The 17068-nt window shown below is 37.6% G+C and overlaps 2 protein-coding genes across 2 annotated transcripts in view; one reads left to right on the top strand and one right to left on the bottom strand.

Moving 5' to 3' along the window:
• OPN4 (opsin 4) overlaps positions 1 to 10366 on the top strand; it is a 28194-nt gene extending 17828 nt beyond the window's left edge. The window contains 7 exon segments of the mRNA XM_030453176.1: positions 512 to 676; positions 3785 to 3892; positions 5030 to 5210; positions 8216 to 8368; positions 8882 to 8950; positions 10176 to 10338; positions 10341 to 10366. Coding sequence (XP_030309036.1) covers positions 512 to 676; positions 3785 to 3892; positions 5030 to 5210; positions 8216 to 8368; positions 8882 to 8950; positions 10176 to 10338; positions 10341 to 10366 — 865 coding nt within the window.
• The window catches only part of WAPL (WAPL cohesin release factor), a 141895-nt gene that overhangs the window by 117406 nt on the left and 7421 nt on the right, over positions 1 to 17068 (bottom strand). The window lies entirely within an intron of this gene.

Raw genomic sequence — 17068 nt, 5'->3', positions numbered from 1 at the left:
TCCATAGAAAACCAAATGGAATTGAAATAGAAATTCCATGTTTGACATAGGGTGAAAATATTTCATCACAGGTCTCTGAAACAAAAACTTTGTTGTAAAAAAGAAAGGGCAATGTCTGCCAATACATTTGTAAAGTCTGTAGGTATCTATTTAGTATATATCAGTATATCTAGTCCCATAATTCAGAAGTTCAGAGAGTAGGGAAGCAAAGACGTGTCTAACTATGTTTACTGCAGCATTGTTCAATTGGCTTGAATACCTGATTTATGTGGAAATCCTTCTGGTACAGGACTACTTTCTTCACTGAAGCACATGTGAATTTTGCCATTGGTTAGTGCAACAAAAGTGCATTGAATTGTGAAGGACCAGTCACACTCATACTATAGCACACATTAAAAGTGCATGACTTTTAGCACAAACTAGTATAAGAGTAATTTTTTCCCCATTTTATGAAGCTATGCACTGAATTCCCTACCTCCTTGTTTTGCTGTTGTATGTTTATTTCCTTTAGGTCTGTTCAGACATTTGGATGCAAACACAGAAATAAAGAGTTCCAGAAACAGTATCAGAGGATGAGAAATGAGTGGAAGATGGCCAAAATTGCACTGATTGTCATCTTGCTTTATGTCATTTCCTGGTCACCATACTCTGTTGTTGCTCTAGTAGCTTTTGCTGGGTAATTATGAATTTATCAGCAGAGGAATATTCACTGAAAGCAAAAGACGTGATATTATAAGACAGATCATAGTCAAAGCTACCTCTCAAGTTAAATGCCTGAAGTGCATCCAAAACATTCATATATTTAGGAGTGACAGTTAACAAATAAGGCACATGCTGACTATGATTTTTTTCTTAGCTTGACTTTAAAAAAAATAAGAGGAAAAGAAAAAAGGCAAAAGAAAAGGAAAACAGGAAGTTATTATTAGTGACATAATGTTTCTGTACTGATGATTTCTGAATCTCTACGCAGATTCTCTATGCTAGGTTACTTGAAATATCTGAACTTTATTTAGCACTCAAATGCTACACAAGGCCCTGAAAAGGATGACCCAGGGGCTGATTCTCTTTTCTTTCTCCACTTGTCTTACTTACAAAACTGTTAATTTTCTGGTGTTACATCAAACAGCTGAAATCCCTTACATGTATAAGCAAATTTAAAATTAATACGAAGTTGCACTGGGGAGCTTTTTGATGCTGAATATAAAAGATTATAAATATAATTAGTATAAGTATGGTTTTAATCTATTTGTCAGCATATTATGCAGTAACTTCAACAGAGGTATGACACTAATAATATAGTATCTGTACGTAGTTTGACACTAGACTATGATAGATACAGTCCAGGTAAAAGCAATGGATTGTGAGTCTGGATGCCTTGGCTCTCCATGGACATTTCTCCTAAGATAAATGTGAATCTTCCTGTGTTTCAGTTTAGCCTTTGTAAAATGGGTGTGACTGTCTACTTCAGAAAATCTTGTCAGCTGAAAATCCTCAAGTGAAGACTCCTGTGAAAGAATAAGCCACTTCTATTTGTATTTTCCAAGTCAGAAACAAAGAGTAGGCCTTCATACAATTGCCACACAGGATAAATTTGCTTATGATGGAGCATTTGGGAAGGCAGGGGTGATTTATTACACACCCAAGGAAGAGACCACTGCAGGGTCACTTCTCAAACATAGCTTAGGAAGGCAGCATCCTAAACATAGCAGTTCTAAGATCTCATGGTTATGAGAGAAGAGGATTCTCTCCTTTTATATCCAGAGGGGCAATTCCAAGCAGCAGCAAATGTTTTCTCTGTGAAGGTAGAGAAGGTCATCACTGAGAAACATGAATCCTTAGGATTGTTCCAGTGATTCATTTCCTATCACAGGGGAACTTAGGTACTGGGCACCCACCACCAGTGATACGTGACCAGTCAAACACAGAAGTCAAAGAATACAGCACAGCATTTTGCTATGTACACCTCTCAGTCTTTCCCATATGATTCAGGACCTATTTTAGCAACTGAGCTTGACTCCTAACCCATATGTCAAAATGACAAAAATCTGAACAAATGGACAGTTTTATAAATCTACAATATGTAACAAATGAGCATTTGCAAATTTTGCTCATTAAGACATCTGGTGAGCAACACAGCTTCATTCAGCTTTTTTCCATTTCTGAATTGTCTTTTAGGCAATCCTGGGATTTTTGAGAGATAAATAGACCAAGCCTAGAGGCCTTCTGTGGACTTTTATTAAAATGAACTCAGATTAAAAAAAATGTACGTCACATATAGGAGACAAAAATGAAGACTGTGGCTACAGTCTTAGACAACTCATCTGACAGAGCAACAACATACACAAAAGGAAGGACAAACCTTAACTCCTTTAGAAAATATTGTGGATGGAGAATGCTGAGCTAGGACACAGTCATGCCCACTAATATTGTTGGTCTACAGGTTATATTTTCTGGGATTGCTTAGCTTGAACAAAAGCCTTTATCACTGTTTGTTTCTGTTAGCTGAACTCTCCATCAGGTTTACTAAAGCACTGTGTCAACTCATGGTCAAAACTTCCATTCCAGCAAGGTCACACTGCTATGTGTTCTCCAGATTCAGTGAAGAATTACATGTCTAACCAATGTTTTAGAAGTATGATTAGGAGAAATCATGCTAAAAATTGTACATGGAGAACATGCTACTCAGACAATTCTTATAAAAGAAAAGCTTTAGAGTGAAATGGCATCTCAACACTCAGGTAGCTGAAAAAATGACTTTTATTATAATTGACAAACCATTTCAACCTCATCATAGAGTATAAATACTTCTTTAATATGATAAAAAATTTCCCTACTTAATGGAATTCTCTTCATTGTTTGCAGCACTTATATGAGAAATCTTTTGAGAGAGGACTGAGAGGAAAATCCATTTTCTCCCTTAATATTATAGGAGCACAAGGCTAATTGGAAGATGGAACTGGGACTGTTTTCTTAGGAAGAAAGCAATGATAAAGAAAGGAGGTTATCATTGGGATGAATGACTGTCTGACTGGGCCATTTCACTCAGAATGCTTTCTACTAATGCTGGAAATGGTCTTCATTATTATTTTGGTCTGAGCTGCTCTATTGACTTTCTTTTGGCCAAGACCTTATGCACTACTTCGAGATATCTTCAAAAATTAACTGGCTGATAGCAGCATGGCAGATAGTCTTCAATCATCCTTTTATCCTTAGAGTTGCATCACCTGCGTATATTCATGGTCACAGTAACACACAAACGTACCTATAATAGCTGAAAATACTTTCCTTTCACTGCTCAGTTCAGAAAAATAATTCCCCTTCACTTCTTAGTTCAGAACAGGTAAATAATGAAGTCTGAATAGCAAAATAGATTTGTTAGTTATCTTTCCCTATAATACCTCACTCTGTACACCTGCTCAGTGACATATTACTTATCAAGTATATCTGCCAACTTTGGAACAGACAGATACTCCAACGAATGCAAATTCACTCAGTGAAGGCTTTGTCCCTAGGGTAAAAAACATGGAAATAACCAAGATCCTGGGCCACAGGAATGAAGTGCAGCAAAAGAAGCCCCTTGAAAATCATGTTTCTCAGAAATGCAATTGGGCTGCCACTGATCTTTGCAGGCAAAGGATGTAAAATTTGTTCTCTCACTGATGTGGTACAGAACTCCCCCTTTCATTCTCTCTGAAGCACTAATTTAGTTTGAGTTGTTGGTGTATAACTGCATAGACCACACAGAACACAACAGTAAATACACAATGTGTTTACATTACTCTAGGTATTCTCATGTCCTAACACCCTTCATGAACTCCATACCAGCTGTGATTGCCAAAGCTTCTGTCATCCATAATCCCATCATCTATGCCCTGAGTCACCCCAAATACAGGTAAGCTCACTTTTAAAAGTTATGTGTAACATAGCAAAGAAAATCAGAGTTACTTTGCCACTTTTAGGACTAGTACCTAAACTCTGCTATACCTGCTCATTTTACCTCAGCAAGACAGCCTCTCCCTGCCCAAGAAAACTTCTGAATGCCATATAAATGTAGGTGGAATTTATACTTGGACAAACTTATGAAGGTGGGAGATGCTTACAGATACTACTCTGTACTAACATATTACATGATAAAAGACAGAGACCTCTCCACCTCAAAGGAAAGCACTGTACATTTTTAAACTGTTTTAATGAGATGCAGACATTTGCCAGTGTTGCAAATAATTTGTTAAATTAACCAGGCCAGTGACAGATGTAATCCTGTAAGTCAGCCCACTTCTTCCCTGTTTTGTGTGTCTTTACCACTTTCCTCCAAGCTTTCATGTCTCAGATTGTATTTCTTCTGAGTTCTGAAATCTGGGGTCACTGCCATTTCAAGTTTGTATGCAGGCTGTGAGATCTGATAGATGACAGCAAAGCCATATATATGCTGCTCTTTCATCCTTTACAAAGACCTACTGGGAAAATGGATACAGAAGAGGTGGGCATGAACATCTAAGAAGGGAAGGCTGGGAGGAAAGAGGAAAGCCAGGCAAAAGAGTTTCCTTATGCTGATGAAAGAAGTACTGTAATATAATTGCACTTTTTGTGCACAACTGTACAGATAGCCAGCAAACTGATGTGTAAAAGGAAGATGAAATAGCTGCTTAGGGGAAGATTACAATAATTCATTATGAGGCACTTCTGCAGTGTTCAGTTTAAAGGGAAACAAATTTATTTTTGCTCCGATTAAGCTGAAAGCAGATAAAACATAATTTTAATAGCTCCCATCAGTTCAGAGAGTTATACTTTAATGCTCTTATCCCTGCCAAGCAATACATTTGAATTCTGCAGAACACTGCAAACAAGTGATATTGCAGGGTGATTGTACATGAGATACTACTGGGTGTTTGGAAAACCCTTTTTGTGACCAGTAATTTTCCAGTCCACGCAGTATTAGTTCATCTCTCGGAATAAATGCATTGTTTATGATGGCTGAATTTTTGTGTTAACAGAAAAAATCTGACTGGTTCTACCTCTCATCCATTAGAACAGCCATTGCAACATATGTTCCTTGCCTTGGATTCCTGATGAGAGTTTCTCCTAAAGACTCACGGTCTTTCAGCAGTTACCCCTCCTCCAGACGAGCAACCATAACCAGCCAGTCCTCTGAGGTGAGTGGGCTGCAGAGAGGGAAAAGCCAACTGTCTCCTGTCTCTGACAGTGATTCAGTAAGGGAGATGCTTCCCCTGCACCGTTTTAAAATGCAAAGTAATTAATTTTCATAGAGAGCCCTTCAAAGTGGTAGATTCTTTAGCTGAAATGTATTATGGTGCCTACTGAAAGCAGTGAGACAAAGTGAAACAGACAGAAAAGGCTGAAGCGTAAAAGCAGAATGTAGAAATCTTTGCATTCTTGATGGGGTGCCACTGAAGGAAGAGTGATAGATGGAGCAACAGAAATTTTGGAAAGTAAAGGCTGCTTAGAGTCAGAGCATTCTAGAAAATGTGATGATACTTCCAGGACGTACTTGTCTGACCACAGATTTGGAGTCTGGGTACAAACAAAAAAGAAACTGATGGTAATGAAGTAGTTTTCCAATGAAAACAAGTTATAATGAAACAGCTTTCTGAAAGTGAAATGGGCTGTATTTGGAAACATATTAAGCATCAGATTTAGAAAAATTGGTAAATCCACTACAGAATCACTCTCCCAGAAGACCTGATGCCAGTCTAAGCCAAATGTTTTGTACAGCAGCTGAACACAGGGCAAATATTTGGCAACCCAGGCTCTCACTTGTAATCCAAAGTTAAACTGCTAACCAAGTAACCAAGCACAATAATGAGGTCTTTGCAATTGTTTTAAATGAAAGTTCCAAACATATGAAAAGCCATCATTTTCTTGGTGATTCTTTTTCATAGTCCAGATAATAATTTTATCTAATCCACTCAAGTGTTGAATTCTGACAGTTGACTTTAACAGTGGTACTTCAATGTCATTGTACTCTATATTCTTTTGATTTCTTGGTCTAATCAAAATGGAATTCTTCTGGATAGCAGCCATCATTCAGGCAGAATGTTTTGAAATTGGCTAAAAATTGGCTAAAAAACCTGAAACATTTTATACTGCATCTCACAGACCATGAATCCTGATTCTTAAAAACAGAAAGAAACTCCTTCAGTAACACTCTGTGCTCTTCTACTTCCACCAGTGCTGGGGAAAGGAAACCATACAAACAGTTCAACAATTTCTTTTGCTTAGGAAAGCAATCCTTAGTACTTGAGGTAAAATTAAAATTATCTAAAGTAAAAAATTCCAAGCCTTTGGCAAGCTTAAGTCTGGAATTTTCTATAAGGCTTGAGTAAGTCTGTATCTTGTCAAGATCTCCTGACAAAAATATGTGTCCCAAAACTATTTGATTTGACCACAGAATACTGTGATTCATTGATAAGTATTATCTGTTTAGCTGCAGTACAGAGCAAAAAGAAGTGCTCAAGTTTAAAACAGACAGGTTTGTTTCAGTGCTCACTGATAATTTATTTTGGGGTCTTTTTTGTACCAATGTAGCTCAATTAAGCTCTAAGATTTCTAGACATGCCCTAGCAATGCAAAAAGCAGTACATATGCTGCCATGTATGTTATGTCAAGGCTGGTCATCAAACTCTAAGTCAATAAATTATCTTTATGTTATTTTCTTTGTACTCATGTGGATGCAAAGATATTCTGCAGCTTGGAAAATCCTGAAGATATACCTTCCAGTCAGTTCTATGCAATGAAAAGGAGAAAAGCTCTGGAACAGATGCTCAGAAAATAAAGTTACTTCCATTTTAAAATTCAATTGAATGAGACTTTAAGTTCTACTACACTCTAGGCATGGAATGGGAAGCACATTCTTTAAATGCTGGGATCCAGATAATAGTCCAACCTGTTGTGCTTCATAAGGGAAAACGTTTAGACTGTCCTCCTGGGTATTTTATTAAGCTCTTCTAAAAAATTTTCCAAGGAGACATTTCAGTCTGGAAACACTTTGCTCTGTAGACTCATCATCATTGCTTTCCCATTAGTTAGAACTCAGCTTCTGAAAAGAAAATTTTAATTGTCACTGTTCCAAATTAAATTAATTTTTTATTTCCCTTCTGTGTTCCCCTTATCCTTCCCCACAGTTACACAGAAAAAACAATCCTCATCCTCATTAAAGCAATCAGTCTGTTATGTATTAAAATTCTGGCACAACCACCAATTGGGATTCTTTCTTAATAGTAACAGACTCACCAGGCCAACTTCTCCAATTTCATCAAAGTTCTTTCTATACCTCTTATTTTGCTTTTCTTCTCTGGCGAAAGTTTATCAAAGGATCAATAATTGCTTTGAGTATTTTCAAGCAATTATTTACTCTCATCTAGCAGAAGATACATTTAAAGCACAAAGATTGCTTATGAAAAACCCTTGCTGCATAAAAAAAATAAATAAATAACAAAGCATATTGTGTTATGTTCCCCCACTTTAAGGCAAGTTACACTGTCAGACAGAAAAAAAGGCTGGTTTGCCATGAACTGCTTATCACAGCCCCATGAACTGTTTAATTGTTTTATTATGGTCTATGGACTTGTGTGATTCCTCACCACTGACACAGTGAGGAAAAGGAACAGAATTTTTGATTTTTAGGAAATTGTGGTGGGTTGAGGGTTTTTGCCTTTTTATTTATTTCTTTTATTGCTAATTGGAACCAAGTTGATAAAATCAAGACTCCTTCATCAAACAAAATCTTTCCAAAGCACTGATTGTGCAATCCCCAGACACTTTCTTCTATTTATTTCTTCTTCCACCCAAACCACTTGGAAAACTTTGGACCTAATTCCTCCAAACACCTGTGCTTCCTCATTAGGTACCATTATGAAAGTACTGTTGCCTCAGAGCTATCAGTTGCATCAGAATAGTTTCAACAATAGCCTATAAAGGAATACTAATTTGTTTGAAACATTGCAGTGCACCATGTGGAGAAGGAAAAAAAAAAAAAGTAAGCTAAATTTTAGACTTGACAGACTTCATAATTTTGTTCATAGCTCTTATTAGCAAAGATTTTATGAAGTCATACATGGCATCATTTTTGTGAAACATCTTTTCTGCAACATCTGTCCTTTTCCTATTTCTGTTTAGATAAAACTGGTTCTCATAAGGCAAACTGGATGGAAGTGCAAGTAAAATAATGTCATTGTTTGTCCTGAATTCATTTTAGAGCTATACTGACACAGAAATGGACAATGCCAGTATGCTCTCCAGACTTGCTAGCAGACAGATTTCCTATGAAACGGGTAAAGACACAACTCAAACCAGTGACCCAAGAGCCAAACCTAAACTGAGGAGCCACGATTCTGGCATATGTGAGAAGGTAATATACTGTGTAACATCTAAATTCACTGCCAGCTGCTGGGTTAAGAAATCTGTGCCTTTCACCATAATTAATTATGAAAATTCCTGCCAAGAAGATAGGCATAATCTGAGTTAGCACAATGAGTAATGACTTAGAGGCTGTAAATCATCTGACTTCTACTTCCTCTCTGGTTCCTTATTCAGCTGTCTTTGTTGCCTTTCTGAGAAGCTATGGTGATGTTTTAGTGACCTTATTATCCTACTGGTATGTTGTCCTGCATTTGGTTTTAAGTGTATACTCACTGTTCAAATTACTTGGTCAATCTTTCTATCATCTCATCCTTTGCTATCAAATGAACTCATGTGGGTGAGGGGTAAAAAAACAAGGCTATCTTTAGTATATCACTAATTTTCAGTCAGTCCCTTGCTGTCCCCCCACTTTTTTTCCCTGTAATTTTCATTCCACGTATGTTAAATACGGTGATATACCTGTATGTCATTAATGTTTTTCTAATCTGTGTTCATTTTTCAGACATTTGTAGATGCTGATGAGATATCTATGGTGGAACTGAATGCCACAGAGTATACTGCTACACCTACTGTAAGAATTATTATTTTAATATTTGCCATGGCTCTAACTAACCACAGGAACAAAAACCAGTGACAGTCCCTGTTTCTGAACATAAATTAGGGTGGTTTTTTGAGATGTAAAAAACTCACGATACTCCCAACAGAATGCAGAAAACATAACCACAAAGGAGAGATCTCTGCTGAAATTAAGCAGAAGGAGAGCTCACATACTACAAGGTTCATCTTCAGTTTAACTCTTCAAGGAACTTAAACATTGTCTTGAATTCACTTGTTCCCTGAAGAGGTCTTTTCTTTCCCTAGTGGAGCAAGGAAGCATTAATTTTGCACTATCTTTATGTGAATAATATACACTGAGCAAGCCATTCTCATGGCTGTACATCTGAGACAGACATCATCTTGGGGCAAGTAATGCTGTGCAAAGTTGCATTGTTACCTATTTAATGTTTTGAGTAACACCAAACATCTAAAAAATGCAACTAGGAAGAAACCAAGGTAATTTTTTTAAACAAGCCATGTTACCTGTTCAATAAGATGCTGTGCCAGTGCCTTTTTCTTCTTCCATGTGACAAAGCTTTACTGATAAAATTTTTTTACATGTGCCACAAGTAAGTCAACTTGCCTTAATTCTTGACACAAAGAGAAATAAGAGCCAAAGTTAACAGGTGAAAACTAGTTAATTTTATCTTCGCAGAATTAACTCCTATGTAATATCTTAACATCTGTTTTATAGTTACTAGAGATTCTTTGAGCTATTGATAGCCTCATCCTAACAATATTATTTTTTGGTCCTGTGATAACAACGCTATTCTCATAAAATGCTAATTAATATTTCCCTGTTTTCACTTCATCCTCTAGTTTGCTTCCCCTTTCAAACTATCCAAGCTTTTATCACTACATTTTATGTCACCTCTTGCCCCAATGAACCAAAACAGTCTCTCTTTATGGCAGGATCCCTCACTTCATTGAATTCATAGTGTCTGAACATATTCACAGCACTTTTGTTCATAGTTGAATGTGCTGTCATTACCCTTTCATCAAGCAGACCAGCTCTTAAGCAGCAAATGCAAAATCTGTGCTTTAGTAAAGTAACTTGTTTAACAGTTTTAAAAGATTTTTTCTCAGTTATTCAAGGTTCAAAACATTATCTAAATATATACCAGTTTTTCATAGATAATGCAACCCAATCTCCTTGTAGATGTTTGTGTTTTTTTCTTTCAAATCCTTGCATCCTTTAGGGAGGTGACAGCATTAATGTTACTGGACAAAGAAAAGGAGAGTCTCACCACAGACCATCTGCAGCCCAGATACCCAGCATTAAAATAACATACAGCAATGTCCAAAGAGAGGAGCTGCCTTATGAATACAACTCTGATTTCCTGTACCCTAAGACCAACAGCCACAGCAGAACAAGAAGTCAAACAGCTAAGTGAGTTGTGCAGTCCAGAATGGCACCTTAGCCAATACCTCTGGAACAACTATGGACCAGCTAAATCCAGAGTATCTTTCTACATTGTTCTGAAATGATCCTACAAAGACACAAAACAAGACAATTAAGGATAATAGCAAGGGGAGTACACTTTTCAACATCAGAACCCTTTGTAGTGGTTCATTTCCTGATCTGAGTCACACTGTGATTTTATTATCTCTTCTTTATACAGTCCATGAAACAACCTCTTCCAGTTGGATCTTACTCAGCTCAGGTATATTCCACCACTGCATGGATCTTATTTAAAAGCCTCGTATTTAAAAGCCTGGTCTTCTTTCACTTACTGTAGTTTAACTTGAAAGTTATTACAGAGCTGAAGCTGAGAGATTTGGGGAAAACTGTATTACTTTCTGAAGATGGATTCACTGTCATGAAGTTCGTCAGCCAAATGAGAACTTAATCACAGTCAGTGCTCCTTTCTCTCAATAATGACACATTTCCCCCATTTTCTTCTGCAATCCAATTGAAAGACAATGCACTTGAGCAGTAATTTTAAGTCTCAGATTCTTATTTTTATTTCTGGGGAAAAGAGAAAAGAGATTCTAGAGAAAAAGAATGGAACAACACCAAGGAAGAGGCTATGGTCCTTTCCAAACTTAGCTTCTTTTTCCAACAGTCACTTAAGATACCAGTTTAACCCTCTCTTAGCTAACCTCAACAGAGCTTCCAATAGCTTACTTTCCAATAGGAAACTCCTTCCAACTTTCCTTTAGCAAGCTTCATGAGAAGAATGCAGAATTCAAAGCAATGAATGATACTGAAATGTCTTATGAAAAGGTTAATACATCTGCCTTTGAATACTTAAAATGGTTTACCTTTTGATGTGTTTTTCTAAAGTAAATTTTGGGAGGAGAAGGATTAGTTCTCCAACAATAGTTCTTCTAGAGATGTGTGGAATCAACAGCACCCCCACTTTAGTATTTTAATGGAAAAGAGATGGAAGGGAGCTATTACAGTTTCTCCCTTCACCAACCACAACTGGATATTGACTCCAGGCGAAGTATAATAATAAACTGACACTATATACAGACTGCAATAAGGACAAAGAAGGGAGAAAACACATAATGTTCAAACAGGAAGTTATGTTCAAAGACATTAATCAAGTCTAAGGAATTTTATCATGGATTATTGCTTAGGGGTTTAAAAGTATTTAAAAACATGAAGCATGTAATTTTCCCCATCCTTTGTCATAACATCATTCACATTAGTCAAAACTGGGTACTGCTGCCCATTTCACATGGGTCACAAAAGGCTGAACCTGTCAATAGGTCCAAATTCACACATGCTCTTCCATGTCCATGGTACGTGCCCTAAAGACCTAGACCCTTTGCACTTGTAATGATTGTGTTCCCAGGCAGGATTCTTGAAGACTATACTCTGCACTCTTCTTCATTCCCTTCCACTTTTAGAGGGTATAAAAAGAATATTTCAGTGTCTGGAAAAGCCTTCCGACTCCACAGCAGGTTGTTCTCTATATCCTTCAACTCCAACATGTACTAGAGATTAGTTTGTATCTATAAAAAGAGCTACAGCTGTTTGTGCTTGTCTACTTCCAAGAGGCTTGAAAACCACGTATTAATTAGGGAGAATTTATTTGGGTGCAATTCAAAACTCTTCTGTGTACTCCTTGTATAACTAACAGCTTTGCCTTCCCTTCACCTCTACTGTGACCAAAAAATCATTCAGGAGAAAGCCTGCAAAATTCATTTCACCTGAATACGTCTAGAAGTGAGTCACACTGTAACCCCACTGGCATTTGAAATAAATCATTATTAGTTCATATTTCATTTCATCTTAGCAGATTTATTTGTGTCTTGTATCCTACTTGGCAGACATTCTTTCTGCTTTGCTGTCTCTTTACACCCTTCAACACAGATGACTGATTGGTCTAAAATAATTTAGGACTGAGATTATTCCTATTTCAGTTAAAGTCAACTGTACAGCCTGTTCTGCACTGGAGAGACTGCCTGTAGTTTACCATGCACTTGGGTATGTTCCAGTGACTTGGAGGTGTGAAAGGACTAGGGTGAAACTGAAATGCTTCCCTTTGGCCTTTTGTGCCACAGCAGCTGTTCACAGAGCAGCCTGCTGGCAAAGGCAGTAACAAGCAGTGCTTTCACTTAACAGACAAGTTTTCACCTCCACAGGCTAAACTCAAATTCAGACTTGGGTCACAAGTGAAAATATTTGGTCTGATCATCCGAGCAGTTCTGCAGTACTTCTGAGCAATTGGTCACTACAGGTGGTCCTGCAAAGAGGGCACCAAGATCCAGTGTAATAAAAGGCTGTTGCAAGTCAGGATTACTGTACTGCCTAAGTCAGCAGTCACAAGTTGCCAATCTTTCCAATTACTGCCAGGGATCTCAGTCCTTGTGTTTTGCAGGTTACAGCCTCATTTTTCATACCTTTGGAAACTCTGTTGCATCCACCACTGGACTAAAAAGTGTCATCATTGCATGTGACACTAAATTTCCATACATTTTCAGGTAAGACAGAGGAGCAAAGAGTATTTTTCTTCAAGTCATATGTGAAACAAACATGAAACTTGACATTCAGAAAAAAAGCAAATGCACCTCCAAAGCCCTATGGAAGTTTCTACAGCTCTTTAGGGCATAACACGGGTAAGTCATCTGTAACCCTGCTCTCCTCAGTGTGACCAGTGCCATTTTTTACTTAGGAAGTTCCAAGAATTCCTCTGATCCCTCAGTGAAAGACACTGGCATCTTAGCTCTGGAAGGGCACCTCTCTGTCTCTGCTTTTGAAACCACTATTGCCACAGGGCTCTACTGAGAGGCCCCTTATCTGCAAAGCAATGTTAGTATCAGACAATGGTATTTCAGTGGCTGAGCAACAGGTATCTCAGCTCAAACTCTTGAGCTGGTAGCCTTGCAGTCGTTAATGTCGTAGGAATGTGGGGAGTCACATGTTATAAACAGGTTTATATAAAAGCAGTCTTAAAACCAAGAAATAGTTGTGCCATTCCTAGCAACCTCAGACATGGGCCACAATCCCATACACTGAACATTTCATATACAACAAAAATATTATGACACTCTCTTTATCCCATCAAATTTACAGCCTAAGTGCTCATTTTCAAACTCACACAAAGTTCACAGCTGTCAAGATTCTTCTATTTACATCCCTTCTACTGACAGTAGACTGAGTAGATCATCAGTGTAAGCTTAATAAAGCCAGAAGATCTTCTCTAGAGCAAACCTAGACTAACATGAAGCACAAATGTTAGTCAGAGGATCTGTTGTGTGTAGAAAAATACTTCTTTTAGTTTCAGCAGCAGGATTCTGCTGGAGAATCAGAACAGGAATTCTATGTACCTGGCTAACAGAGCAAAGCAAGTGCTGCATCAGCACAGGAAAATGTTAGTACACTTTCCAAACACTGCTATCACTTCACTGTGTATAGAGATGTCAGGACCTTCTGACATTAGACTACAGAGCTGGCCTCATAGTGGTTGGTTGGCATATTACCTACACTTTTTGGCAGTGAAACTGGGTCTTGATTAAGACACCTGAAACTGAGGGTAAATACTAGGACCAGTGGCCGGGAAGAATGGAAAGGGATTCATCCCTCTTTACAGTGAACTCTTCCTTCCCACCCTTGTCATATTTTTTAGTTGATAACTTACACGAACAGTCATCTTCATGCAGATTTAGTACCACAGATTTTTCTTATCACTTTCAGGAAAATTTTAATCAACTCTTGCCAAGGAAGACAACATGTGGGAGAATCTTTTTAAGACCCACTTTCATTTGAACTACCACAACACATACATAGTCATAATTCATCAGATCTAGAACTGAGAAACATAAAAATTCACAGCAAAAATGGCCTAAGTAGGTTTTGTGATGCTGACTGTAACTCGGAGGAACTTTTGCAAACCACGTTTTGCTCATAATGTAAAAACAAATCCATTATTAATTTCCCTCACCATTTAGACTTTACAGCAGCTTCCACAAGTGTACAAGAAGGTGGTCCAGAAACAGACACAAAAATCTGAGACTACATCATTGGATAGCACAAGCTTGCCCACGTAGAATTTCCTAAAGGACACTTCCTGAATAGGCCATGGGACGCTTATGGGCATACTTACAATTCCTATGTTTTCCACTGACTGGAAAAACAGAATGGAAAATCCATAGCCTTCCACACAGTGCCATACCTGAAGGGTCACACAGGAAGCGACTGTACCTCTAGTGTAAAAGCACTTCCTTCAAAAGCCCCGGCACTTAAAAATGTATTAGGCATGCCCAGATGCATTCTTTGGATTGGTATAATTGATTTTTTCAGATGCCTAAAGTTAATCATGTGCATAAAGTTTCACTAGGACACACAATTGAAATGAAGGAATTAAGAATCTGTTAGGTCAGTACTAACAGTTACTGAATTTAAAAAATGTACTTCCAGTCTAGTATTTGCTGCTAACTCCACAGAACTGTACATCAATAAATCTCCTAAGTTTCATATTATTTAAAGCCAAGGTTAATACTGATACCTGAACTGGGCTGCAAACTGTATTGTTATTAGGCCCATTGTGATTTGATGCAGTAAGCAGTACTTTGGTACAGCAATCCTTTACAAACAGGAGGAAGAGCAGTGCCAAGAAAGTGCACAAAAGTTGGAATCAGAAGTTCAAGATTCTATTTTTGTTTTGTTTCCATGGTCTGTGGGACATTGGGAAAATTACTTAATCTTATACTTCAGTATTTTTACCTGTAAAATAGTGATAATATGCTCTTAATTATTTTGAGACTACTCTCAACAAGCTTTTGCATTTCGTTCAAAATTCACAACTGAAAATATAATTTCTTTTTTCCAGTGTTCACACTTTCTTCCTTTACAATATAGTTACCAAGAAGTCTAAGCCCTACTATTACATATAGAAAGCCAGAGAGTGTTACTCATACAGAGTATGAGAAATGCATAGTAATTAATTTTCTCAGCAAGAAGTACTCAACAGAAATAATTTATATATGCTCACCAAGCTGACTTCAGTTATCATTTACAGGTATATTTTACTTTGTAAAAGGAGTCAAGTATAATCAAGCATTTTAATGGTAAAATGTAATTAAAATTAACAAAAATAGGTATCATGCAATTGTGTACACACTTTGATCAAAGAGCCCAATATGTAATAACCTGTTCCCTTGAGGAAGCTGAACATTAAAAATCACTAGACCACATTGGTACATAAGCAAAAAGGAAAACTATCAGTGGAGAAGGTGCTGAAACAAATCTATGAGGAGAAGCAACTAATTATCAGGAGATGATTCAAAAGAAGGCTGAGGTCTCATGGGTAAGGTTTGTCCCTTTGAAGTTAGGAAAGTCAAACAGATAGTAGAATAATTTTTAGGGTTTTCTCCTCTATTAATGGGGCAAAAAATTTCAATCAAAGAAGTTCATTATTGAATAGCAGTGTCATTCAGAGAACTAAGTCAACCTTAACAGGATGAAGCACACAAAATCAAAACAAGATATTCACAACCTTCCCTGGATATTGCCTAGCAAAGAAAACTTCATAGTGCAGCCTGCTCTGCACATAGCATTTGTCTGTGCTGTTCAGACACCAGCTACCCTTTTCAAGGCCAACTTCTACTTTAATGCACAAAAGACTTCCATTAATGTAAAAGGATTTGAACTTGGACAATTTATGTTAGAACTCCAGAAACTGTTAAGAACACAGCGAAGTTCAGCCATAAGAGGGAACTTTAAGATTCTTTTAAATTTACAGAAACATTTCTAGTGCTTGGATCAAGTGGCAGGCCTTCACTTACCCCTTCCAAAGGCTTGGAATGAAAGCTGTTTCTCACCTCACTTCTCTTTGTAACCCTGATCTACTTAGTGCTTGTAAGACCAAGTCTCAGCTTCCTTCTACCAGACAGATCCGATGGTCAAGCATTCCTTGTCACTCACTCCAGAGAGGCTCCTGGAGCAGTCCAGCTTTCAATTTCTCCCAGCAGTGTCACCATCTTCTAGTTCATACTTCTAGTACTCCTTTCCAAGCAGTCCCCAATGCCCTCAGTTGCCAAAGCCAGCATTAATTAAACACAGCCCCCTCATGGTTTTTAAAGAAAGTGTGTGTGCTTCCACCTCAGCATATTAGCAGATGGAACCTGGGTTTATAATAATCCTCCAACTGTTATTTAAAACTATGAATCCTTTTGATGCAGCTGTCACCAGCTGAAGACTGAATAACAGAAGCACAAGGCAGAGCCATTAACAAGTAGTGATACATCTTATTTGAAGTGTTGTTTTCCAAATGCATTGGTTAAAACTCACTTGCTCCTGCTGCTCAGTGAGGTAAGAAGAGAACTTAATGTCCTGAGTTATAGAGTTCAGGTAGCATCAGGCAGCTCCGTGGTTGGTTATATTCACTGCATAGACTCCTGAAAATCTTGGGGAAAAAAACAAACAAAAACCACACCGATCTTTCAGGTCCTAGATCATTGTGTTCAGTCAGATGAGATATAAATTTAATGAAGCAAAAGCTGTTCTCTTTGGGCATTACAGAGACCATTTATTTTGACTGAAAGAATTACAGACATGAAAACTCCATGAAACATGCAAAACTCCATTTCAATAAATCATACCCACTTTAATTCTTGCTTTACCTCAAGCTGTCAAGGT

The sequence above is a fragment of the Calypte anna genome, chromosome 6 (genome assembly GCF_003957555.1).
Source record: "Calypte anna isolate BGI_N300 chromosome 6, bCalAnn1_v1.p, whole genome shotgun sequence".
NCBI lineage: Eukaryota > Metazoa > Chordata > Aves > Apodiformes > Trochilidae > Calypte > Calypte anna.
Note: the sequence above shows the minus strand (reverse complement) of the source record. Positions and strands in the feature narration are given on the sequence as shown.